This window comes from Amblyomma americanum, chromosome 6 (assembly GCF_052857255.1).
Source record: "Amblyomma americanum isolate KBUSLIRL-KWMA chromosome 6, ASM5285725v1, whole genome shotgun sequence".
Taxonomy (NCBI): domain Eukaryota; kingdom Metazoa; phylum Arthropoda; class Arachnida; order Ixodida; family Ixodidae; genus Amblyomma; species Amblyomma americanum.
This window is the reverse complement of record NC_135502.1, coordinates 80,836,495-80,863,489: the sequence shown is the minus strand read 5'-3', so window position 1 is coordinate 80,863,489 and position 26,995 is coordinate 80,836,495. Positions and strand designations below refer to the sequence as shown.

General features: G+C 49.0%; 1 protein-coding gene across 2 annotated transcripts in view; it reads left to right on the top strand.

The window, feature by feature from the left end:
* The window catches only part of LOC144093785 (uncharacterized), a 121,031-nt gene that overhangs the window by 12,742 nt on the left and 81,294 nt on the right, over positions 1–26,995 (top strand). Inside the window, exon 2 of one of the 2 annotated variants that reach the window (XM_077627490.1) lies at positions 15,697–15,741. The exons of the other annotated variant lie outside the window; for it this stretch is intronic. Coding sequence (XP_077483616.1) covers positions 15,697–15,741 — 45 coding nt within the window. The remainder of the gene's footprint in view (positions 1–15,696; positions 15,742–26,995) is intronic. 2 annotated transcript variants of the gene reach the window in all.

The window sequence follows — 26,995 nt, the reverse complement described above, 5'->3', positions numbered from 1 at the left end:
AGCTGACTCACACAGACAGTCAGTCAAACTCACAACTTTAATAGAAAATTTTCACACTGAGAAACACTCTCAACAAAACCTTACCCATCGACCCGAGGTTAAAGTCTAGGTCTGTAGAATTACGTGCCATTGCACTGAGCCTCTCTCAACTATAGCGTCTCTACCGTCGGATTAAGGCAGGAAAGCTTTCAGGTTGTCTTTCAATGCACGTCTTCTGCTTCCTTATGTTGTCATCCTTAGTCTGCGTTATAGTTCAGGGGTACAGTCAGGTGGTCGCGGTGCTCGCGGATTTTTTTTTTTTCTTGCAGCAGCTCGTTCTATAACCACCGCACGCGCACACACGCGCGTTCACTGATTTCCAGTAGGCGGAGCCAACGTTGTAAATTCTCCCGGGCGTTTTATTTATTTATTTATTTTGGGGGGGGGGGGGGGGAGTGGGGGCACCGCGAACATCGGCACATACTGTGGTGCAAAGAGAGAGCGAAAGAGAGAAGAAGTAGATGGGGCGACCGAAGCGTCGCACGTCTGGACCGCGTGAAATACGTGTACCGTTAACTTTGCCTTCCTTCCGGGTGTCTCCTGTACCTACCTACCCCGCTGGAAAAGGGGACGAACGATTGACTGAGCAAAGTAAAAAAAAATAAATGTCGAGATTCAAAGAGAACAGTGGACTCAAAGAGAGGAGGGCAAACAAAAATGAAGAAGAGAAGAAGCGGGACGTCTTTCTGCGCGGGTCACGATTCCTGCCCGCATATCTCGCAGCCAGGACTCGCCTCCCCTCTCCCTGGACGCTCTCCAGCGAAAGCTGATGACGATGGCGACGACTTAAACGTATACCGTTGCGTGCTCCTGACTATACGCAGAGGCCACGTCGTGCTTTCTAGTCGCCGGTAAGGGTAATAATGATAACGATAATGGTGTGTGTGCTGCTGCTGCTGGTGCCGTGTCGTAACGTGCGCTGCCATCGGAGAAGTACACTACGCACTGCGCGGCCCGGCGTCTTCCGCCTCTGAACGTCCCGCTTCCCGTTTGCGTTGCAGCGATGCCACCCGAGCGGCGCATTTTCCGTCATTATGCCTCCGTGGTTAACGTGCGTGCCAAGCTGCGTACGCCGCAGCGCGCACTGTCGTTAGGAGGAGCCCCCCGGAGCGCTTGATTTGCGGCCCCCGTGGCAGATACGCGTTATTCGTGGATTAGAGCCTCCCCGTATGACATTACTTTTGGCATTGAGAGTGGTTGGCCACGGCGCGCGGGATGATTGCGTAGGTGATGGGCTTAAGCTCGCGGGGGGGGGGGGGGGGGGGGGGGGTAGTCCTTGCCTGGGATTGGTTAGTCCTTGCTCGCGGTATACTGACTGTAGTGAATGGCAGGTATGGAGTCGGGACGGAATCTTCCTTCAGTTTGCAGATGGCCGGAGTGGTATCGGCAGGCCAGATGTCATTAATACGCCAGAGCAGACGCGTTGCGTGGTGTAGTTGGTGCCAGGTGGGCGTAATGATGTTGAGTTACTTGCCAGAAGAAGATCCGGCTTTGAACGCGCTCTCAAACGAACGCGTTGGAGGTTTGATCCCGGGAGCCAAATTTGCACGGCGGCGAAAGGAGGAAACGCCCGTGTACTGGAACGCCGGTGCATGTTGAATAACTCTGGGAGGTTGAAAGTAATCAGGAGTTCTCTACAGTGTCCTGCACTCTACGCTGCGAAGCACGCCACTGTAGAGAATTCCTGATTAATTTATTATATATTAATATTATAACATGTATTAATCCATTATTGCAGGCTTAGTGTTGTCGTGATTTGAACTGTGTTCTCGAAAGTATCCCAAGCGCTTTCTAAAGGGCGCCCACATCTTGATTGGTCTCCCGATACATTAATAATATGCGTACGATATTTGCGCCTTGAGTATTTTTACATTTTCATTGTCATGTGTTCACTGTTATGAAAAAGGGGCGTCTTCATCGCAGTCGTTGATGTTCGAAGCCGTAACCGCAAATTCTTTCAATTAGATCCCAAGTTCTCTATTTCAGGCTTTTTTTTCTCCCTTCAGCAGCTTAAAACTACGTGAACTTGGATAAAGTGAGACTGTTGCTGTTCTTAAAATTCTCTGAAACTTAGTAAACATTTTCTCTTCCCTCCGAATTTTACCGCTCAAATTTCCTGCTGTAGGGCAAATCCACCGAGTTGATCTTCACCGGTCACAGTGCTATGACTCGCGTATTTTGCGTTATTTCGTTACGTTTTGTTCTGTGGCGTTTTAAGCCATTATGATGGAGTCTTCGCAATTCTGCTAACTTTAAGAGCACGTTTATGCTCGAGAGAAAAAAGAAGAAAAAACGAAGCTTAAAGGGAGCACCGAGCCAGAACAAGCGTCTGCGTGTATAGGCTGCTTATTACCACTCAGGTTGTGTGTCATGCTCAACTATACGGTGGACACGACGTTAATCACGTCACGGTAACCACGTGACGTTAACGTCGTGACGGTAACCACGTGACGGTAGCCCTGAGTGCACCTCTGGCCTGGGTGATTTCGCATTTGGTGACTGTGATAGTTAAAACTTCTGAATTAAAATAAAAATACTTTGCGAACTTGAAAAAGTGTTAGTTTAAAAAGAAGAAATAAAAACTTCCAGACCTTCTCCGCTCTCCTTCCGGACGAAGATCCTCGCCAGAGTTCAGTGCATTGTACGAATAGGACCTCCCCCCCACTTCTTTTTTATCTCAACAGCCCTCTCCAATAGTGGCGCATGAATCCACCTCTGTTAGGTGAATCCGTGTAATAGGCCAGCAAAAAAAAAAAAGTTATGGCTCGCGATATACTGCGCCATTGTTTCGCCTGAGAACACCACCTTAAAACAAAGAAAACTAAACATAACAAACAGAAACCGCGGATTTTTGCGAGACCCCGCGCGGTGGCTCAGTGGTTAGGGCGCTCGACTACTGATCCGGAGTTCCCGGTTCGAACCCGACCGCGGCGGCTGTGTTTTTATGGAGGAAAAACGCTAAGGCACCCGTGTGCTGTGCGATGTCAGTGCACGTTAAAGATCCCCAGGTGGTCGAAATTATTCCGGAGCCCTCCACTACGGCACCTATTCTTCCTTTCTTCTTTCACTCCCTCCTTTATCCCCTCCCTTACGGCGCGGTTCAGGTGTCCAAAGATATACGAGACAGATACTGCGCCATTTCCTTTCCCCCAAAACCAATTATTATTATTATTATTATTATTATTATTATTATTATTATTATTATTATTATTATTATTATTATTATTATTATTATTATTTTTGCGAGCTGCAAGTGTGTCTAGTCTGGTGGCCTTTGCAGAATGTTCGACAACCAATACGCACAACTGCACCCGGCCTCAGCCGCCCCCCTCGCCTTCTTTTCCCTCTTCCCCTTCCTCCTCGTCCTCGATTTCTCTGCAAGCTTGCCGCGCGTACGGGAATTGGTGAACCTGCGCGCCCGCACCTGTGCGCACTGTTCACACGCACCGGTCGAGTCGCGGTCGTGCAGACTGCCTGACTGCTGCGGCAGGATGCGCAGCACATGCGGCCGCACGTTCGCGCCGCGGCCTTTCCATGCGTGCGCGAGGCTTCCTCCCGGCCGGACTGCAGCAGCCGAGTGGCTGATGATTAATTAGCACTCTGTCACGTCGGAAGCGAGGGGGGGAGGGGGAGACGACCGCTACCAGGAAGAAGAATAGCGCAGGAAAGTGGCAAAAAAGCGATGAGCGAAACGCAGCTGGCGCGTCTTTTGTAGTCTCGCGGGCGGTTTACGGTTTCTCTCTCTCACTTTTGTCACCCCTCCTCTCCCTCGCCACTCCGTATTCCGAGAAGTATAAGCGGCCTGACATGCGTATAGTTTACCGCCCACCGGGAAAGGGTATAAAAACGATATTTTTGTTTTTTCTCAGAACCTTCACGCATCAAACGGGCGTGCCGAAGAGCGCTGGCTGATAAAGCCTCCCCCTTTTCCCTCTCTCGCTTAACATTTTTTTTTAAAGAGAGCTCTAACAAATGTGCGCGCCTGGGGTGGGGAGGCGAGCCAATATACAAAACCAAGCAGACAGGGAAAAGAATAAACGAGAACAAGAAAATCTACGACTGTCTGGAGCAGCGATGGATGAAGAAAGGGGGGAACAAGAATGAAAACGAAGTTCGCGGGAAGCGTCGTTGTTCTTGCGCCGAGAGCGCCGGTTGTAGAATTCTCATTGCGAGTGGCGACCTCGTTGCAGCTGCCTTTTCAGTATCACGGCCGTACATCGCGGCCGGTCATATTTTCCGCGCTTTTCTTTCTAATTCTGCCGAGCCTATCAAGTGCACGGCGCGGAAGCCGTGTGGGCGGCCGGATTGTTTCGGAGAAGCCTTAGGGGCGCGCAGAATATAACGCGTGGAATCGAAAGGCCCCGGTCTTATTGAAGGACGTCGTTGATACGTGGGTGCATACAGGCGGCACGGTTTAAAAGGCTGACACGCGAGCTTTTGTGCGAGCGCCTTGGCGTTTCCATTTTTCCGTTTTCCGTGGTAAGAGGCATAAGGGAGGGTGGAAAAAGGGACAGGAGGTCTGAGGGAATCAGAATGGCTGATGTGTCGGCCGGGGAAGCTTGCTTCCCTGGAATAGGAAGGGACGTTGCCAGGGGCGTAGCCGGGGGGTTTATGGGGCTTCAGGACCCCCCGAATTTTTTTCGAACTGTCACGCCTCGCTGACCAAAACAGCCACCGGCGCCGGAGGAGGAGTGGATTTTGCCGCCTACAGTGTCTTCTTCAGACTAGAGAAGACATTTTGGCGCGAGCGTTGCTAAATCGGGTTGCATTTCGTGGCAACTCCCATGCAACTGGAGACATGTAACTCAAGGGGCCCCATCCTAGCGCAAACTTTCAAGGGCCTATCGATGGCTCGCTGTTGCGACTAAAATTTCGGTGCAATTACTCTCAATACATGACTGGTGACAGCTGCTGCTGCGCAGTACACTGGAACGAAGCACAGCGTCATTGAGATTTTGCTCTGGCCGTTGCATATGTAGAAAAATGTAAAAGTTCTTGAACGACAAACATCCATTAAAATGTTTGTCCTCTACTTGATAATTTCATGGCCTTTACGTTTTTCGTATCAGCGGCATGCACTGCTTTGCTGGTTCCGGACCGATATAGTTCTAGACTTCGTGTGATATTTTCTTTACTTATTGAATACGCAAAAAATGGACCCATTGGTATCAGTTATATGTCTGCCTCGAGTGAACGATAAGGGGATAGTTCGTATGACGTGATTACAAGACATACGAATACATTCTTTTATTTTAAACAATACATATTTCACTTGTCTAGACAGTGCGTAGCGTTATCTAATACACAATGGCATTGTCAATGGCAATGCAGTTATTATCGTCGCGTTTGATCCTTCCACAAATTTTATGAGGAGGCCGCGCTGCAGCATGAGCCCCCCCCCCCCTCCCCCCCAAATAAAATTTCTGCCTATGCCACTGGACATTGCGTAAGAGATGGAAGTCGACAGGACACGCTTTTGTCCCGTTGCCTCGTCGATTTTTGTTCACTCTGGCGATTGGGAAATGCCTTTGCTATGTTGTAGGCTTAGCTAGGCTGCTCCTGCTTCTGTTGATGATGATGATGATGATGACGATGGTTTTGACGAGGATGATGATGACGATGATGGACCAGGTTGCCCAGCTGACAACCTATTTTGTCATTCTGCGAGGAGTACTCAAGGTCTAGCAAATAAAGCAAATTAGTGTACATTTCCGGCTATGTAATATTACTGAGCACGCTTCGGCGACCAAGCACCTGTCACGCCCTGCCTAGCAAAAATTATGGAGTACTTTGTGCATATGTTAGAACACCCTGCTGCTGCGTTTGCGTATACACCCAAGAACCACCAAACTTTTTTTCAAAGGAACGTGTCTGAACAGGAGAATAAATGCTGTCCACATTGCGCGGTAAGCTGTCTAGCAGATTTCATCTAATGAAGTTGAAGGTAACTTGGTTTTCCGTTGCATTAGGCAAAACGGAAAGCCGAAGAATCCCAAGCAGGCTAAACAGGCACAGACGCTTTTTTTTTTTTACCTCAGCTGCTTCCCTTTGTGCGCGCCGCACTGGCTAAAGTAACACCCGATAAATGCTATCCCGTTCCCCTGTTTTTTCCATGGCTCCTATTTTGCATTTGTATTTCGAGCGCGGACAGGCTTCGGATATTACGTGTTTACTTAGCGTACTTATAATACTGTGGTTTTGTCCTCTAAGCTTCAGGGATTGCGGATGACTTGAACATTTTTATTTAGTGGGGTTTCGATCTCATAGCCTGTCTTACCTTGAGACTGCATTTCATTGCCAATGTTGTTCACGCGTGCATAAAGAGGTACTCAGATCAGTGACCTTGAAAGCTTTAATCGGGCACGTGGAACCTGTATGTTCTTAAAAGAAATCTCTTTGTAATCCTCGTTTCTTCCTTTTCCATTTCTCTTGGCTCCCACTGCATTAGACCACGAAAGCCATGCCCCCCCCCCCCCCCCCCCCCCCCCGACATCTCGGACTTCCAACTGATCCGAGCCCCCTGACATCTCGGACTTCCAACTGATCCGAGCTTAGAACACTTGTCCGGTCTCCTCCTTCAAACAGATGGCCGGCCGCACTGCCACACAAAAAAAAAAAAATTTCCAGCAGTGCCACGTTGTCTACAATAAACCGAGCGCGCGCACTGCAGAGGAGGCTATAGTCACTCTGCTTACGAGAGAGCGCACAGCAGGCGCCTGAAGAACGCGTTGTTATCGCGTTTTTTATCGCTAATCTTTATGGTCGGCAGGTTCAGCGCCCGGTGAAGTGGCCATAGTTTTGGATTTCCGTTGCCTGCGCCGACAGGTGTGTGAAGCGTCGGATAGCAGGGGAGCGCGCATTTGACATTCCTGTGGCAAGAAATGGATCTTTCAACGGTCCTTCCCTTTAAGGCGCCTCTAACCATGCCTTTTGACAAGGCTGAGATCATGTGGGGAGAGTTGTTTCCCCTCTTCTGACTGCACCAGTTGCAATTCCCTTCAGGTGGCGATGAGAGGAAACACCTTGTTGTTGATGAAATCGGGGTTTCTTGATGACCCGGTGGTTCTAACTCGCAAACATTCACGTTACTCATTCATTTACAACATGAATAAAACAAGAGGAAACAAGCAAGGAGAAAAGTATTTACATTTTTTTTAACCTCTGCGCTGTACTGCAAACTGTACAAGGAAGCTGAGGCCTCGTCAGGCGCTGCAGGCCTTTTGCCTCAGCTTCCTTTTTCTGCGTAAGGAAGAAATAAAGTCTCTGAAGTTTGAAGTTTGAAAAAAACATGACTAAATCGTTGATCAGACGAATTCAGCCCTGGTTCAACCCAGAGCGCTTGCTTTTAAACCCTCTGTCTCCGCCCTTAGCGGGGACAGCAACCATTAAGATTGCAAGCGACTCACCTCACCAACCAGTGGTTGGGGAAAGGAAATTAAGGTTTCCGCCAACTAATCACAGATTGGGGACAGAGTACTGATTAAACACGCAAACAGCACTACCACGACTACCATTTTCCAGGGCACCCATGGCACAGCCGTTACTACTTTACTAACATTGTCATCTGTTTTGTCTTTCCCACATGTGCATACGAGACAAACATATGCCGACGAGACAATCACTCAAGTTGTTTACAGAAACAAAAAAGAAAAAAGAGAAGACAGCCGTTAAGGGAATTATGCGCTCTCGTGGTCATTCGGCTCGTACCCAGCCGTATCTCCTGCATTCCCGAAGCCTCAGCAACCCCTTGACGCCGCACACATGTAGACAGCTGTATCTGGTTAGGCTTCTCCAATACGGGTTATGCCCGTGACGGCGCGGAGTAAACAAGGATGTCCGCTGCAAGAACGGGAGTCAGGGACGGGACCGGGTCCCATTGTGGGCGACACGCTGATCACCATGCAACCACTTCCGACACCACTGGTGCGGTCTTCCTCGAGAACTCGAGACCGACTGGTTCGCGGAAAGGTCAGCGAACTCCACAGGGAGATTGGAATAAAAGCCAGAAAACTATAAAGCAACAAAGGGAAGGATAGTTCACAAGCGCTTTTTAATCAAGTCCCTTTAGCATCTTAATAACGGGATTCGAGAAAGGAACTGAGGTGGGTTACTGTTCCAAAAGTCAGCCACCCAAACTCGGCAGTTTCAGTTTTGCTTCGTTCTAATGCGCCAGGGGTTTATTTTCTTCAAGCGGGGCTATTCAGGGGCCACATGAACACTCACACACTCTTAACTACTCTGCGGGCGTTCATTACTAAAACTACGGCGTGAATAACTCAAGAAGCGTGGGCCAAAGGTCATTATTTTTACGAAGGAAGGTTAGTAAATTTTCATAACCTTAAACTTGGCGTAAATGACTGAACGCCATACATACGAATCTCTTGGTCGTTTAGTTTTCTGTTAGTTCTATGCTGATGCGACGTTGGTAACCATGGCTAGTTTGTAGGCAGTTTTGTATGAAGTGTGGCAACGAGGGATAACATAACTGTGAAGGATAAAGAAGTAATCGCATGAAGGCCCCAGGCGACGCGACGTACGATGGATATATGGCCGTCGCGCACTGCTCTTGCAAAAATTTTTAGACAGTCTATAGGATGCTTTCTGTAAAGTCTATAGGCTCTCTATAGACAAACGTAAGCGAACAGTCTATAGGCAACACAAATCCTTTAGAATGCCTATAGACAATCTATAGATTTATGGCCATACACTTTCAGTAGATTTTTGTCTATAGACAGTCAATAGACTATGTACAGACAAAAAGAAATATCTGCAGGAAGGCAGTCGAGTCTATAAGAAGTCTATATACTGTCTATAGACCATTTTTGTAAGGGATGCTGCCGCTGATACACCCAAGCGAAGCGACTATACGTGGCGGCAGAGCGACGCGTTTCAGCAATGTTGCTCGGCTGCGGCCGCTTCAGTGTTCGCTCACATCGCGTTGTCAGACAAGTAGAGCTGCACTAGTAGCTTTTTTTTAAGACCACGAAGCACAATTAAACAGGTGTGCCTGACTGTGTTTGTCAGGGGCTGAAACTTGTAAAGGAGTGGCATTTCTCTACAACGCCCCTTTTTTTTTGTTCCACAACTTCTAGCGGTCTTTCACTGAACTTTTCCGATGAACTTCCTGAACTTTTTCCTGAACTTGCACTGAACTTCGCTATCCCCCATGGGATAGCGAAGTGAGCATCGACTGCTTCGCTGAAACCGCGCTAGAAACGAACTCCGCTCGCAGAATAGATGGGAAATCACGTACCCACAGTGACCCCTGCTATTGTCTAGTCTCGCGAGCCACTTCAGGTCGATGGGCGAAATTGTCTTCCAAACTAGAACCTGAGCGACGAGATGAACGACAGTGGCAAAGCGGCCCTCAGCTCATCGCGCGAAGCCACCACCGCATGCAGTTGGCGCCTTAGTCGTCGGCACTTCGCCACGTTGTGATGATAAAGCGAAGTAAAGAAAAAGCCAAGTTTGAGGTGTCGTTTCACCCGTTACGTGTTTAGGAGCTGAACCGAATGTTCTGCAGCCGTATCTTTCACTGAGTTTCGTTTTAGAGCCGGCCACGCATATCGACTATAGTGCTCTCTGTCGACAGTTATGTTGCATGCCGTAACTGAAAATTCCGCTCTATTTAACACCGAAATTATTATTTCAGACCTTTTTTTTTTAAACTCCGCCAATTTGGAAGAAATTATACAATTTAGCTTCTTAAAGTTCTTCGAAGCTCTAAAAATTTCTCTTTTGGCTTAATTTTACTCATCAGATTCCCTGAAAAACGAAAAATTCTTCGGTGGAACTCATCGTTGCCATATTTGAATGTTTGTAGGGTGTCACCGTTCGCTTGTATGGTGAATCGGTGAGTTGCGGGCTGCCACTGGCCACGCGATATAATAAGTTCGGAACACACTATGCAGCACGATTATCCGCAGATAAAATCTTCAAAAAGCTCGCTGAACGTGTGTGACCGCGTATTGCATCACGTCTCGACACGGCACCCAAACGAGGGATTTTCCGACGGATGGAAAAGCTGACGGCATGACGCGGTTTCAAACATGATGGCGCTCTGTGATGTCGTGGTGTTGTTTTTCTTGTTCTTTTAAATATATGTTTTGCACTAGATTTTGAGGCTCTTATTAGCACCGAGTACTGCTTGCCATTGCGCAAATCGAAAATGCAAAGGGTATGTGCGATATATCATTGTGGTTGCAGAGCAAACATATACAGTTTGTGCATGTGCACAGTGCAGAAGCCCTTAATCGAAGTCTGTTTTCGTTGCATTTCGCTCATGATGCGAATTGAGGCATAAAGAAACAGGCCTGAAATTGTCATGTATGCATGGTAGTTAGATGAAGGGTCTACTTTGTAGTAAAGCATGTGCCACCTGTTCACTTACCCTTAAGAAAATGGTCTATAGGCTGTCTATAGACTTCTTATAGACTATATTGCCTTCCCATAGATATTTTCTTTTGTCAATTCTTAGTTATAGACTGTCTGTAGAAACAGCCTACTAAAGGTGTAAGGCCATAAATCTATAAATTGTCTATAGATTGTGTCTGTCTATAGACTTCTTGGACTCATCTATTGCCTTCCTATAAATATTTCCTTTTGTCAACTAACAGTCTATAGAAAAAGTCTACAAAAAGTGTGTGGCCAGAAATCTGTAGAAGTCGCGTAACCTAGAGTTTTTATTTTTTATTTATTTATATTTATTAATCTTATTATTTTACTTTTTGTTTATCACTTTCTATGTGCTGATTTTTGAAAACGTGAGGTCTGAAACATATCGCTAGGGCATCGAACTTTTTGTCATTCATTATACAGGTCTACGACGAGCGCGTCGTCAACGACACGCTGGCGTCGTAATTTTAACTTGTCAGTGATACATTTTCTCGAGGCGTCTCACCATTCCAGCTTGGTATCTGCGTGTGCTGCGTGTGTTTGTGCGCGAACAGTAATCTCGTCTCGTGCTTCGTGCACTGCCGACGCGAAAGCGAGAGAGAGAGAGAGAGAGAGAGAGAGAGAGAGAGCTATTTAATGAAAAAACAGATTTTAGCCGGCGTGAATATTCGCTGACATGCTACACTGCGTAGGGGAGGGAACTGGGGAGTAAACATGCAAGAAGGGTGCTAGAAAAGAGTGCGGTCACTGAGAAAAGGGTTGTAACGAGATCCCGTGTTCCGTAGTTCCAAGTGAAAGCACCGCTGTCGTATCGCACCCCCAACAGCCTGCCTTGAGTAAACAGCACTGTAACAGCGCGGTCCGTTGTTTATGCAGCGTGCTTATCACTGGGGGACATTCTGTGTGGTATAAAAGGCTAGGCGAATACGCTGCGGCAAATCACCATGCTTTGCCTGTCCGGAATTCCCAGCCTGAGCGTTTAAATTCACTAAGCTCCCGAGTGACGCATGCACCCACTCCGCATTGTGTCATTCTTTCTTTTTTTGCTCATCATTAGCTCCCAACGTAGCTAACAGGAGGCAAGCTCCGCGTGTTTTCTTTTCCTCTGTTCTTCACTTTAGTACGTTTGCAGTTCCCTGCGGATGGAGTAATCCGTGCGCCTGCGAACAGTAGGTGTGCCTACTTATGATTTAGTGCTTACTCTTGCTGCTGCGAAGATACAGAGAGAATCAATTTTGAAGGGCGGCAGATTTGGCGTTCAAAAGATTCTGGGCATGCTGAACACCAGATAGCACCGATGTGGTGTTCCGATTGGTGGGGCGCCAGCGAGTTACTCCAGGCAGGAGAAGGGGAGAGGGAAAACGGGGAGATTGGAGGGCCACTGGGCATTGAAAGAGACAGTGCCTCGAGGCTGGCATATTGTTAGGGGCAGTTGGGGAAGGAGGGGTGAGATCGCACGCGAAAGAGCTTCCGGACTGCTTGCCTGAGAAGGGTGTTGATGTGAATCTTGCAGGGAATATAAGTCTGCGCGACACTGAGTTGACGCTGGGGTTTGGGCAGTGTTAAGTCGTGCTTCAGTTTGATTTGTATTGATCCACTCCGCTCGGTCATTCGCAGACCACTGGTTGTCGATACTGCGCATTGCATGTACAGCCTTTGCCAAAACTATAGAGGCCAGGTTATTTTTTATCTTAACCGTGTTCACTTGTAGGATCCGTGGAAGCGCTAACCTTCGGAGGGTGAGGACCAGTGTTCTTCTTACCGTCAAGAGGTTTGGAAAACTGGGCACGCATAATGAGCCAGACGGCGTGGCCAAGAAACAAAACCCCCTGGTCTGTAAACTTTTCGCACAGGCTGTACCGAAGTAATCCGGGACATATTAAATCTGTGCGAGTGGTTTTGTCAACTGCGAGGCGAATAACAGAAGTAATTTGTAAATGAAAGCTTTTTACATCGACACCATTCGGCTGCATAACTATAATCAGATACAACTCAAGAACGCCGCTGCAAATACCCGTTAAAGGAGACCCTGTAGCCTGTGGCGTTGGCCGGTAGTCATGATATCGCTGTTAATACTTTTCGTAGAGCATCCTGCTTGCCGCCTGCAATGTCACGGAATGTGATTCACCGCGACGTCATGCCGAACGGTGGACGCCATTGGCTGTAGGGCTCAAGGGTATTTGCCGCGGCTTCCTTGACTCATGTCCAAGTGTAGTGTGCTAGACGTCGCACTGTGTTAAGATTTTAATGTGGGGAGTGCCGCTATTAAAACAAGAAAGGTAGCACATCTAGTTGCCCCTTTTGGGTCACTGCCTGTTAAGTGGTTAGGTCCACGAAGGGGTTTGCGCTAATTAAGATGGGTGAAGACCTATACAGTGTCAGAGTGTCATGTCACAGTAATTAGCTCAAGGCGCAGTTCTTTCTCAGTAGATAGTTGCACCGGGGTCTTCATTTTGCTGCCGTGAAAACAATTTGGCTAGAGCGTCGTAATAGTCAGAAACCTTAAGCCCACTCGTTTTTGGGCACCTGGAAGTTGTCTGTATTTTCGTAATGACAGAATCAAGGCGACGAGCGATTGTCAGTCGTGTTTAATAGTGTCACTTAAAAGTCAAATCACCTATTGATTTTCAGCGGAAACAGCTTTGAATCTCGCGATTCTCCATCCATGTCACAACAGTTCAGATGCCGTACTAATGATCTAAACCAGCTAATTGTTGCTATGAATTCGTATCCGCCACGCGAAATCCTTGTCCGTGTAGTCTGCATTACGCGACTTCGTTTACACATCGTCAACTGCACCAAAATATTTCGTCGGCATTGGTTTATTGCGAGCTCTTTTCCATCGGAGAGAAGGTCACGTCGCGTGTTGCTCAGCTGTCTGTAGACAATCTCGTTACACATGGTTCGGTACGTGAAGTTGAATCTGCTGTAGGTTCCGCGAATGTAAACACCCCGCCTTACGTGGCTTTCGTTGACTGCACGAGGCCTGCAGGGAGCGCAGAACACGCCAGCGGGGGCCGGAAGCAGGAAGCGATCAACTCCGGATGTGATGGGAGGCACAGCCCAGCTCAGCGTCATCACCTGTCTCGCATCGCCTTTCGCGGCTGTTTGAAGCGTCCGCGGGCGAAGGTCGACGGTCGGGGAACGATGTCGCACGTTGCCGGTGCTATCAGTGGCGATTGATGTGGCGGAAGAGAGCTGGGCGTGGAGGAAGCAGCTGTTTTTATTGCTCGCCGCTCGATCCAAACCCGTGACGTTTGTGATGACGTGTACTGAAATGCGGGGGCAGACAAAAAAAAAAAGCTGAAATGTGGTGCGAGCTAGACTGGGAAGCCGCGTTTACATGAATGCGACAGAAGTCGACTCCAGTCCCTTCTTTGAGGGATAGTGCAAAAATGCCGCGGAAGAGAGCAGAGAAGAAGTCACGATTTTCCTTCTCAAAACCTGCTCCTTCCCTCAAAAAGGGGATTGGATTCGACTTCTATCGCATTGATGTAAACGCAGCCAGAGATCCGCATTTAAATCACTGACGTCATCGTCGTTTGCTTGAGACAACGGGCGGCGGCGGCGATACGTGTATTGCATTTTTTTTTGCCTTTTAAAATAATCCACATTTTGGCGTTAAAGCGTTGCGAATAACCAGTATGGGCCTACATGGGATTGTTGTGTACGCTCGCGCCTTCACGTGTGCAACGGGAACGCGCATGACGTATGCAGTTGTAGTGAGTCAAGCGCTTTGAAGGCCTTTTTAACAGCAGTTGAACCGACTTTACCACTGCACGGTTTTAATTCTCGTCGTTGAGCCTCGTCGACGGCACCTGAGTGGAATGCAGACCGGCGTTGCCGGATGAACGCGTCACCTGACACTTGGTCTGGTCACGTGGGGACCGACTTGACGGCCTTTACCCGCCGTCATTCCTACGCTTGCAGTATGCAGCGTAACCGACCTCGTCAATGTAGGCGCGCAGATGGGCTCAGCAGATGGGCTTAAAGGCGCCGAGCGGCGTCCGGAAAGCAGCCGGCAAGCGCTGTGAAGTGAAGTGTCCTTGGATCTTGGCAGGCGCCAAGTGCAAAACATGCGCTGCAGTTTCGCGTAAGAAAATTACGGAGGTCACTTAAGACTGCTTACGGGCTTCGAAGAAGGCGAAATCATTAATTTTCTATTCGCGTTTTTTTCCTTCCTTTTATATTATACGTGTGCTCATTAGCATACATTCGTCAGGCGACGCAGACACTACGTTCATATTTATTCGTTGAGAAGCGACGTTTTTTTCTGCTCTAAGGGTTGCGTGCTCGCCTGAAGATCCTTGGTTCAATTCCCCGCACCTTCGGAAGAAATTTTTTTTTTCTTTGCTGATGATGTCATTGGGGGTTTTCTGGACAACTTTTCCTGGACTCCGGACGTGGGCTTCCGTTTCCGATGAGCCATACGAGGCTTTCGCCTTAAAATAATCAAGAAATGAAGGGCTAGCGAGACTATAGGCACGTTTTATCCATTCACCTGACGTATGACGCTATGGAGGAGTTGAAATGAGGCTGCGCGGAATGCGCTGGGCGGCCCTCAGATCAGTGACCGTTGGGAGTGATAAACTGTCGCTGACCTCAGCGGCAGTTGACACTTCCCTTATGACCTGGGTATTTTATAGTATAGACATATTTCGAAAAGGCGAACATATACGGATATGAGCAAAAACAGACGTCGGTGGCTATAGCGATAGTTCATAGCCCTGCCACTGTATGGGTCATAAGAACTGAGGGAATGAAGACAACAAATGTCAGCCTTTCTCCGGTAAACAGAAAAGGAGGAAAAGACGGTTGGAATCTGGTTTTGCTAACAGTGCGATCGATTAAAGACAGATGCTGAGTATGCTAACTACGACGTAACGGTGCGCTGATATGAGTGCTGTATTTTCTTTCCATTTTGCAATGTCACCCTTATCACACCTACAGACTATCCCGCAGACCATTTGCAGTGCACAACACCGACTTCAACCTTTGCAGCAGGCGGCTAGGTGTCTGCCTGTTACGCCTTTCTGCGTCAGTAATAATCTGCTGGCGTTTCGACAGCTTCCTCGGCCTCCTGCGGATCGGTGCTGGAAAGGTGGCATGATTTGTAATTTCACTCAGTTATCCGCGTACTAAGTATTTCGTAAGCTCCTTTTCAGCGCGATTAGCTTTTCTTTTTGTGTGCGGGTGTGGTTTCGAAACCGCTAGCAGCTCGGGAAGCAACGTAAATGTTTTTTTTTTTTCATCTTACAACAGATGTGCCCCTTGAGATGTCCTTGGACGGTGAGCCGAACACTGAATGTAAGATTTTACTTATCATTTGGCTCCCGCTTTTGGAAAAAAAAAATCAGTCAGGCAGTGATGTTTCTGAAAATTTCTGCGAGTTTTCGAATCGGGTGTTAATTCTGCGTCGCATTGCGCTATACCTCTACAATGCTCGCAGAGTTAACTTGGAACCTGCACTCTAAACACGAATACGCCTTTATGAATCCGCCGCGGTGACTCAGTGGTTATGGCACTCGGCTGCTGACCCGAAAGACGCGGGTTAGATTCCGGCCGCGGCGACTGAATTTCGATGGAGGCGAAATTCTAGAGGCCCGTGTACTGTGCGACGTCAGTGCACGTTAAAGAACTCCAGGTGGTCGAAATTTCCGGAGCCCTTCACTACGGCGTCTCTCATAGCCTGAGTCGCTTTGGGACGTTAAACCCCAATAAACTAAACGCCCTTATGAGGGTAAAAAAGGAGTAAGATTTTTCTCTGTGCTTTCGCAAGCATCTTTTGCACCTTGGCGCTTCAGCTAATGGGACCAATTGTGACATCAATGCTTTCCGCGACTCACGAATTTTTTTCCTCTCCTCTTGATGCCGATGTTGTCCTAATGTTGGCGTGAAGTGGTAGAGGGCGAGTCTCTTAAGTGACCCTGGGGACGTACAGGTCTCCAGCTCCACGGTCCCGGGACCACCACCGGCCTCACGCGACCGATCTGCCCGGCCGCCGCACAACCATTCTCCCGCTCTCTCCTTCGCTTCGCATTCCCGCCAAAACATCATCCTCAGCCAATAGACAATCCTCCCGCCAGAACTTACTCGAACATAATTTCAAACACACGCTTCGCTGCTAGCAGCTCTGGTTAGCTAGCGGGTAGGATAACAGCGCCCGTCCTCCCGAGCCGTCGTACACCACTGTCCCCCCCCCCCCCCCCCCCCTCGTTTTCCCACGATGTACCCTAGCTGCGTCGTGACACCGCGCCCCATGGCCTCGCGCGCATTGATACTGTCAAAGAAAAAAAAAGTGGCTTCCTATGCTTATCGCAACTTCACAGAACGTATCTCTTCCCCCTTCTGGAGCGGGCGAAATCAGCAAGGACACCGTGTTTACTCTCACGACGTGGGCAAATACTTGACCGTTATCTGCGATATATGTTTAGCAGCCAGATAAGGAAGCGATGTGGCGTAGGAGTTTGGCCGTAAATAACGGAAGGGTCGAGAGCAGCGCGTGTCTGTCGCAAACAGTCGAGAATGCGTCGAAACACAATAGAGTGAACAGGGCGATATACGCTCCTTTCTTCCTTTCCCCGCCGCGTCGCCCGCACCAGCCGGCATGTGCATCTGCTTGGCAAGTCTACCCTCGCCTTAGTACTTCATTGGATAGAAATGTTGTCAAATAGCATCTGCTCAGATGAATGTGCGCCTGAGAAACACCGCAGCGGTGGCCTTGTGGCTTGAGCATCCGCCTTGCATGCCGGAGGTACGGGGTTCGATCCCCAGTGCCGCCGGGTGCCCACCGGGGTACAAGCATTCCCTTGGTCCCGTGCTCGGCTTATTTAAGGCGAAATGCTTGGGAAATGGGTCTTTGACCCCACCTTGAGTAGAAGAAAATACCTTGTGCCCTGGCGCTTTTTGGCCACAGTTGCCCTTGCATCATAAAAATCCATAATCATCAAGTAATAGAAAGGGAGAAAGACGCAATCAGAAAAGCAACTTAAGATTCTTCGCTCTACGAAGAAAGTGGAAAGCAAGTTTGGTACAAGCTTAAAGAAGCTCGCTTATTGGAGCTTGTGCCTTGTGCCCGCGTTGAGTGCTCGTCGTGATCACAGATAAAGTAAACAGAAAACGTTTTAGGCACCAACGCCTTACCGCTAGCAACTTGGGAGTGGAACCGGTGACTCGAGAAGAAAGGAAAGCATAGCAGTTGATTTCTGATCTAAAATGAAGTGCTCTATCTACTTACTACTACTGCTTCCACTTCTACTTGATTCTACTACTACTACTACTACTACTTGCTTCTACTCCTAGGCATAGTAGATAGTAGAGTGGGCCATTCAGCTGACAGTCAAAAGTGTACAACGTCCGAATTCTGGAACAGGCGCTCTTATTGGTGTGAGCTCGGGAGCGATGATTGGAGGTCTGGGGTTCGAGATGATCGTTTCGATAACGAGCGACTGCTTTGATTTTAAAACGTGAAGTCTTGGCATTAGACGGAATCTCAGGTGAATATCAGAAGCAGGATATAGCGGTAAATACATAGTGGCGTTTATAACGAAGCTTCAATGTGCACAGCTACCCATGTACACTTTGGTTACATCTGCGAGTGGAGAGCGCTACACTGCCCCCCCCCCCCCCCCCCCCGCCGCCTCTTCCCGCTCTTTAAAAAAACTATCATGAAAAGCATGTATCGAAACTTTTTCCCATTTTCTCATAGGGCACAAATGAAAATACGTTTGAGAAGGGGACCATAAATTCACATGAAGCGTACTGCGGGCGGATAAAGCCCAATGGTCTACACCCTGACAGTTATGGAAGCGATTAATCAGCGTGCACGAGAAGGTTAATATAACGGCATCATTCATAGAAGGTCCAGCAGGCGGTGATGCCGGGCGGGCCATGTATACGAGCGTGAGTCGATGGCTGTCTTGGTCAATGAAGAGCGCGTCTTCGGCCATTGGGAATGTCAATCGTAAACAACTGGGTTGTCAGGCGCCTACGGTGATGTTCACGCCGATGCGCTCACAGCCAGTGGCAGGCACCCATGCGCAGTACAGGTACACAAGTGAACACATGTGTGTTTACGTACGTAAAGTGGCGCGCGTCTCCCGAGTGACGCTTAATTCACCCCATTGCGTCGCAGAGCTGTGCGTATGCTCTGTAGTGAGAAGAACAGCTGTGTGCTTTGTGGCCCTCGCACGCCGTCCCCGCCTCCACTCCCCTTCCACTTCCCGGCTGACCTCCTCCTCCTCCTCTTCTCGCTGCTTGTCACAATCTGATGGATGCATTACACTTGGTTGGGTCGCTGACGCCCCCGAGATGACTAGTTCTCGCTTATTCATTAGCTCGTTCAATGGTTATAGGTGCGTGAAGGTTGGCTTCCACACTCGAGAATTTCTCTTTTGCGTCGTATCAACACTGTCTGTTAAAGGGGAGCCTACGGCAAGGTGGATTCTTTCATATCAGGACAAAAGAAAAAAGTAAGTTATCTGAAGCGAAGTACGAAACGACTGCACAAAACAGAGTGAAACGAGTCAGCTGGCTAACGTTGCGACAAGAGGAGACAAGCAATTAAGTCCTCTTGTCGAAAAGTTGCTTAGCGACCGGAGGCTTCCCCTCAAACCTTGCTCACTTTGCTTTGTGTTTTTTCAGGAAGCCCAACTTCGTGTGTAGACGAAAAACTTCGTGTGTAAAGGCAGAGAGGCAAGCTTTGGGCACACGTGTCAAGCCTGATACACTATTAGAGGGCGGCGGGTAGTGGGTAGAAAGAGGTCAGAATACGAGCCAACGAAGACAGAGAGAGGATGGATGGAGAGAGGATACAACGAAGACAGAGAGAGGATGACTGTAAGTCGGTAAGGCAGGCTTGTTACGCGAGGGCTTATTCAAAGTTTGTTCTCCGGCATCCTGTATGGTAAAAGAAAAGTGAGGAATGCTCGGATGACTTGCGAATGACTTGAAATCAGTTCTCAGTCCATGTAATACCACGTCGTCAGCTAGCTGCCGGTTTTCAAAGACGGACGGGGGCGGTGACTAACGTATCTACTGCTCAAACTCGTGTTGGGGGCAAACATATACAGTTCGGTATGCTCCGATTCGGGGAGCTGGTACAGAGGAGCTGGAGAAACTCTACAGAACAGTCGATGCATCCACCGCCGGCTAAGTGCGGCAATTATAGTCGTGATTTCTGTGAAATATTGGCTTGGCGTCTCAGCAGTCCTAGCGGAAGTCTATGCCAGCGTCGTGTTGGGGACAGAGCTGTAGTGGCGCCGTCGCGCTGCGCATAGCTTAAATAACTCTGAGCAGGCAAAATTTCAAGGAAGCAAATGGTAAGAAAGGCCAGTTTCGCTCACGCGTTGACAACACTGTTTCCACGAAATGCACAGGAACCCGCTGGGATCACAAGCCGTAGTACGAAGGCTGCTGTCGTGTGCAAGGCAGCGCAGTACGACATTTCAGATTCACTTGTTTTCTTTCAGTAACCTTTATTGTGTGTGGGATTTTGGTGCCGGGAAATTTCTCTTCTGAAGAAATGAGAAAGCGGCGCTCACATTTAAGAAACTGCATTCACTCAAGGGTATTCACATCATTGTAGACGTCTTATTAGAGCGCTCACTTTAAGCTGAATTTGCCTGAAGCTGGTTTTTCTCAACGGATATCTTCGGCTTCACCACATAATCAGACCTTTCTTTCCCTTTCTCTTTCTACCTCACTTGCCTTTCTTCTTTCACTTTTTCCTTCCGTCCTTCATCATCCTCTTTATTCCTTTCTTTCTCTTCCTGTCTTTTCTTCTTTCTATATTGCGCAAGCTGGTCAACATGTTCCAAGCTGAAATCCAGATAGTTTGACGACCGCTGGTCATGACGATGAAAAAAGAACTGACGCTTATAGCGGAATTTTATTGCTCCTATACAGTTAACGGCAGCTGCTTCCTAGTTTTTCATGTCTAGTTGGCGAGCCGTCCTTATTGCTTCTTGCTGATGTGAACTGTTCGAACATTTGGTTCATGAAGCGGATCTTTCTTTTTTCTTTCTTGTTTGTGGCAGCCCTGCGTTTCCGCGTTAAGTTCGACGAGGCCTCGCTACAGTTGGCTGAGCTGCCCAACGAGCATATATCTTTACGCAACCGCTTCTTGAAATGAGTGAGTGTGTAGCAGAGAGAGTTCTGCAACTCGCCCTTTGTGACGCTGTGTTGTTCGGGCCATTTTCCTGCCGATGGCGAACGCGTCGCGAATTTTCTGAATGAGAAATCAGCGCGTGATTTTGTCACAAGTGCTCCATTTGTGGCAGTTCCAACGGCCTTTTACATTAATTAGCATGTCTTTCTGCTCGCTAATTACGCAGCAGGACAACGGCGTAAATGGCTTGCGCGCTGTAGCACCAAGGTCATCACGAGAGCCTTGTCTCTTGTGTACAGCTACTAAAGACCGGAGAAGGAGACACTGAATTGTTTCGGAATCGCACAACCTTTTGCACACAGGCTAACGACGGTTTTATGCTATCCGGGCCGCACACGTTGAAACTAGCGCTGAACACACAGTAGTCGAGGCAGCTGTGCGAGGCCTTTGCGAAACGCTCATCTGTTGGTGGCCTGCGGAAAGCCTCCAAGTCTGCTAAGGTCTCGCTAGGAATAACGAAATCTGCCGTGGCCGGAGGTTAGGCAAACCCTTTCTCTTTCGTAATCCCAGTACTCCGTAGCTCTTGCGAAGCGCGGTGAGCAGGCAGTGCTTCTCCGTCGCTACAATTTCGTAAGGCATGCATAAATGCTGTGCATTGATCGAGTATGTGTTCTCGCGTGTGTACTTCACAGAATACACATACGTGTATAGGACTCGTAATTCTGTAGAAAACTGCGAAACGTGCGGCCCCCTTTTGTGTCTGTTTTTTTTTCCACAACTTGTGAGAAATAGGAACTGTTCCTGGAAAACCCGCGAACTCCTTAAAGGGACTATGCAAAGAATTCAAAGTCGCCTGTAAATGTTTTCTATGTTTAGAAATGATGCTAATGAACATTCACATAAAGCATAAGTCTTCGGAAGATAGAGGTGCCGTAGTGGAGGGCTCCGGATCTTTAACATGCACTGACATCGCACAGCACACGGGCGCCTTAGCGTTTTTCCTCCATAAAAACGCAGCGGCGGCGGTGGTCAAAATTATTCCGGAGCCCTCCACTACGGCCCCTCTTTCTTCCTTTCTTCTTTCACCCCTCCTTTATTCCTTCCCTTACGGCGCGGTTCAGGTGTCCAACGATATATGAGACAGATACTGCGCCATTTCCTTTTCCCCCAAAACCAATTATTATTATTATTATTATTAACTGAGCCGGCAATTTATTATAAATAAAAAAACGTGTTTTTTAAAATTCGCGGGCCGATTGGTGTGCTCGTAGTGACCTATTTTGTAACTAAAATCGTGGAAGAAAGACGTCACACTACCAATGACGTCGCCAGGCCACCACACGCTGTCATTCGCTGGAGCCACGGCAGCCATAACGTCACGGGCACACTTCCGGTAGCCGTAAAAATCGTCTGCTCGTGCCGCCGCGCGACCCTCGCGGGCCAGGGCATTGCCTTCGCGCATGTGGTTTCAATTTTCCTCTGCCGCCGCCTCCTGTCGGGAGTTCCGGAGCCACTCGCACGGCTCTTCGTGGGCACACATAGGGCTCGATGCCCATCGCGGCCGTAAAAGCGAGCTGTCGCACCTCGAGGTCCGGGTTTATTACTGCTAACTACAACAGACGACAAGCAAAGAAACCCGACGCGCGCTGCAATCCAGGAAGGCGAAGAGAGACCGGAGAGATGCCGCCACGCCGTCGACGCTGCTGCTGGGGGGATAGGAGCGACAACCGGAAGTTGCAAAGCGAACGTCATCAGATGACGTATTCAAAGGCGGGGCCCAGTCCCGGACCTGTTTTCTTTATTCTTGTCTGGTGCCCCGCGTGTACTAGTTGAGAGGGGAGAGGAGGAGCGTAATTTTTAATCGTCTATATCTTCGTTGTTATTGATGCTAGCTTAAAAATCCTTGCATTGGGGTGACGAGTGATGAAATGCCTATCTCTCGTCTGCTTTAAGTAATCTCAATTAATTTATTGCATAGTCCTTTAAAATCGAAGATAACAAATTTCATTGGGCTAAAAGCACATAGTTTCCCCATTTGGAAGTTTTGGTGCGCGTTGTAAACGGCTCTGGTTTGTTATATTTGTGTATTCTATATCCATTCACAAGCCGCCCACTCGATTTTACAGAACCAGCTGTTTTCACAAGCAGACTCGAGCGCTTAATTATTATTTTCGTTCATTTCTTTATGACTTTGGGCCGACGGCTCATTCACATTCGTCGAGGGCCGGCTGTCTGGCCCCTCCTGTTTGGAGTGGAGGAGATCTGATCTTATCCATGGACAAACTTGAGACCGATTAGAAAACCTTGCCGTCAGCGGGTTAGGATTGCTTGGTGCCACCGTATGCGGAAGTGATGAGTACAAAGCATCCACTTTGCCATCCACCGACTCCAAGTGTCTGTCATTATTCTTATCCGTTTTGACTTGGTTTCTGGTCAAAAACTGTCACAGTGCCGTCGCTGAAGGTTAGATCGGGCGTAACCTTATAAAGTCTCCACCAACGTGGCACTCTTGGATTGCGCGCGTTATCAACGGTTACACAATTAATGCCCTGCATTGGGTATAGGCACAGGCAGGCCGAAACAAAGTTCTGAAGTGACAAACTCTTTAGAGATTTGAAATGCTAAAACCATTTGCGAAGAACAAAATCAGTTGCAACCGCAGATGCCCTATATTGCCTGAGGGCAGCATAATTTAATTTTTTTTTTCTTTCATATTAGTGACTTCAATACTTTCTTGCCGTTCATACATCGCATTCCCACGGCAAATTGATTCGCGTTTGGTACCTTCCACGCTACGCAGCGATTAGTGCTTGCAGCGGCGATCTTTAATATTATTTTTTTGCAATCTTCCTCGCGCCTCCACGGCAAGAACCGGCTCTGGGTGTTGCTGGCCCGGTCACGAACGTAATTAGCGGCGAACCGCGCTATTAATTGCGCATTAGTCCCCGCCCATCTAACCTTCGCTCCTCATTCCTTCAAAATAGACCGCCAGCAGGGAGGATTTTGTCCGCGCGCGCTGGCTGTGTTTTGTACCGTAGTAGGAGCATCCGCAGCGGGTGGTCTGTAATAGACCGGTGTCAGCGCCCTTAAGCCTCGAATTTTTGCCGGTCGTGGGCGCTCGCGGGCGGCCTTTCGTTTCACCGCGACAGCTGGTGGCAGCACTTCACGGCACATTTTAGCTTCCGTTTAAAAGGAGCTGTGTTCCTACCACTGTCGCTCTAAAAGGAAGAGGGCAGATGCTGTGTTTGTTTCTTTTGCGTTGCTCGTCCATGTTTAGCTACAGTATACTGGTCGAGAACGCATGAGTGCGAAGTAAATCAGGTGGCATGGAGCGAGTGACGAGAGCACTTATGAGGATTCAGCTTGATTGGTGCCAGTTAGAATGTGTCTTGGAGACTCATTCGGAAAACGTGTTGAAATAATGACACTTAAGAACCCGACATCGGACTGCCTTCCCTGCATCAAGTGTATCTTCTGATATCGCTGGAAATCAAAAATAAAACAGTGGCCGCTGCTGGGGTCCGCGCAAAATGCAGGCTTCCGGTACGCCAGTAGCGTATTCGGCGTCTGCGCATGCGTGGTGTCGTGATTCAGAAGAGTTTGTCGTCGTCGCACCCTCCCATGCCAAACCTTAATGGACGCGCCCGAGTTTAATTTCTACTGTTATTAAAATAGCATTATGAGAGTGAGGTGAATGTCGTTGGTTTTCAAGCTGGGAATACAAGTTGGGTTTCGTCGACACGAGATAGGGGGCATCGGTCACGATTGTGATGACCCCCATAATGCGCAGGTCCACACGGGACGGAGAGGCAAAGAGACACCGTATGGCTCAGTTTAAACAAACAGGTATATTCAATAATTACACATGATTAAGATTATACATCAGAGGCTGGGGCGTCCGAGCTTACGTGCCGACGACTTCATGGGGGCGATGGAGTGGCTCCGGAGTTGGGCTCGAGCGGTTGCTGGCAGAAGCTGCACGCCGTCGGGCTTCGGCGCTGAAGGCCCTCTTCGCGAACGATGTCGTCCTGAGCGTGTATGCAGTAGAATTTCAATAGTCGTCCGTTTCTTCGAGGATGGTTCACAAACCCTTCCTCTAGTGTCGTTCGGCTTGGAAGATGAACAGGAGGCGAGCTTGTAGATGATGACAGCAGAGCATAATTTTACAACAGAACAAACTTTGCACTTCTTTACTCATCGACCGGGCAGGTTAGTGCCTAAGTAGCATCACATTACATGCTAAGCATGGAGCCCCAGCTCAGACTGGACTGCATCCGTTTACATGTGCTTTTAAGCACTTGATTAACAAAGGACTAAGGGCGGTCATTTCCAGTGGCCCGCCCAAAGCATCAATTCTCCAATCCAAAATAACATGCGAGATGGGGACCACCCCTTGGGGTTGGGCTTAGCCTCGAACCCAGAGTCTGTTAACAATACAAACTAAATAAACAACAAAAACGCCACCACTCTCTCTCAAGTGAGAGTATACACAGGCTCTCTCTTCGGAACTAATTCACTAGCGCCTGTCTTTCCACATTCTTGGCGAGTACTGCCTGTCCGCCATGACAGGTGTCCGTCACGGCCCTTCTGGGAAGCTGTGGGTGCCTTCCCGGCGATAGCCCACGACAAAGGGGGGGGGGGGGGGGGAGGGAAAGAATGTTGTCTTCGCGGTAGCGCATAGCGTCGGCTGTGGTACGGCGCGCTCTGGCCCGCTGACAGCTCCCTTGTCCTGGAATGTGCCCGGAAATTGGGGAGGATAAAGCCTGTTTCCCCGGGGCGGCGGCGGGTCCGGTTGTTCTGGTCGTCACTCAAAGAGCATGGCTGGGTAATTGATGATGCCGCTGTCACGGGTCTCCGTCTACGCCGCGCCGTCGAACGTGGATCCTCGTAGCACACACGGAATGTCACACTCGCTCACCCTCCAGAAGAATGTTCTCCGAACATTTGAGTCCCTGCAGCTCCCCTTGTCTTTCTGAATCGCCTCGCACAGTGCGTCCGACAAAACACTTTTCGCTGCACTCAACACCACTGCACAACACCATATGTCTCCGCTGTCATAACTGGCGTCTCCAGGGGCAGCACTGATCTTCTTTTACAGATAAACATGAAACTCAGCACCCAAGCCTCTCTTTTCTAGTCCAAACTGGACGAAATAAATTTACCACAGTTATGGAGCTAGCTCCCACTTCTAGCACGATCACGGCACAGACAAAAATATAGATAACGAAAGGAAGTAGGGCAGGTTCTGCATGCGCTCCGCATGCTTTCCTGTGAAGGTGTTACTTAATGACAGAAAGGTTTAACTCCCAACTCCGATAACTTAACACATAAGCACATAGCAATGTTATGAGCTGCGGCATTACACAATTCTAACCAGTTCACAACTCCGCTCTGTTTACGCCATTAGTCCGACTTAGCTTTCCGATTTCGCAGCGGATATCGGCCTTCATGAGTCATACTAAGTAAGTCTGTGCCCCTTTGTCTGCTTTGGGACTCGCGAGGGCTCGTGGCAGGAGCCTCTCCTGGCGTTATCTGCGCGGCAACCTCGCGCGCTTCTTCTTCTAGCAATGCATGAAGTAAATCCGGTGGCATTCCGGCCGTCACCTCGGGCGCCTGCCGAACAAATGCAGGAGAGGGCGTTTCTTGCGAACTATCTGCGCGCTCCGCTTCACTTCTGTCCCCATCAAAATCCGCGCTTTCCCTTTCCTCATTTCGTGAATACTGAACCGGTGCCGACTTGAGGCGATTTGCGTGTATCCTTATCAAACGCCGGTTCACGTCTCGGACTCTGAAGTTTACCGGAGAAAGCTTCTCGACAACCTCGCACGGTCCTCTCCACTTCGTCTGGAACTTACGAGCTAGCCCAATCTGCCTTTGGCAGTTTTCAATGTACACGCTGTCCCCCACATCAAACGGCGCGTCTCTAGCACTGCGATCGTGCACCTCCTTCCTGCGCTTCGCCGCTTTCTTTAAGGACTCCTTTGCGATGTCCCTCGCCACTTGCAAGCGCGATTCTAGCTCAACCTTATAGTCGTCCAGTGAAGCGTATGGGACACGACGGGGGCCCTCTGGCACTTCACTAGGCTGGTCCGGGTCTCGGCCGTAGAGAAGAAAGAATGGCGATTCGCCCGTGCTCTCGTGTGCTGCGGAATTGTAGGCAAACATTGCATACGGGAGCCACAAGTCCCAGTCCCGCTGGTCGCGCGAAACAAAATGCGACAGGAACCCGGCCACGGTTTGGTTCAGTCGCTCCACCGCGCCGTTGCAAGCCGGATGGTACGGTGTTGTCTGCTTCTTAGCGATCTTAAGCAGCTCGCAAACTCTCCTCATTAGCTGCGACACGAAGTTCGTTCCCCGATCTGTCAAGAGTTGCCTCGGGGGTCCATGTCGGAGCACGATCTGTTCGACAAATGCTCTTGCAACCGTGTCTGCCTTCTGATCTGGGAGTGCTAC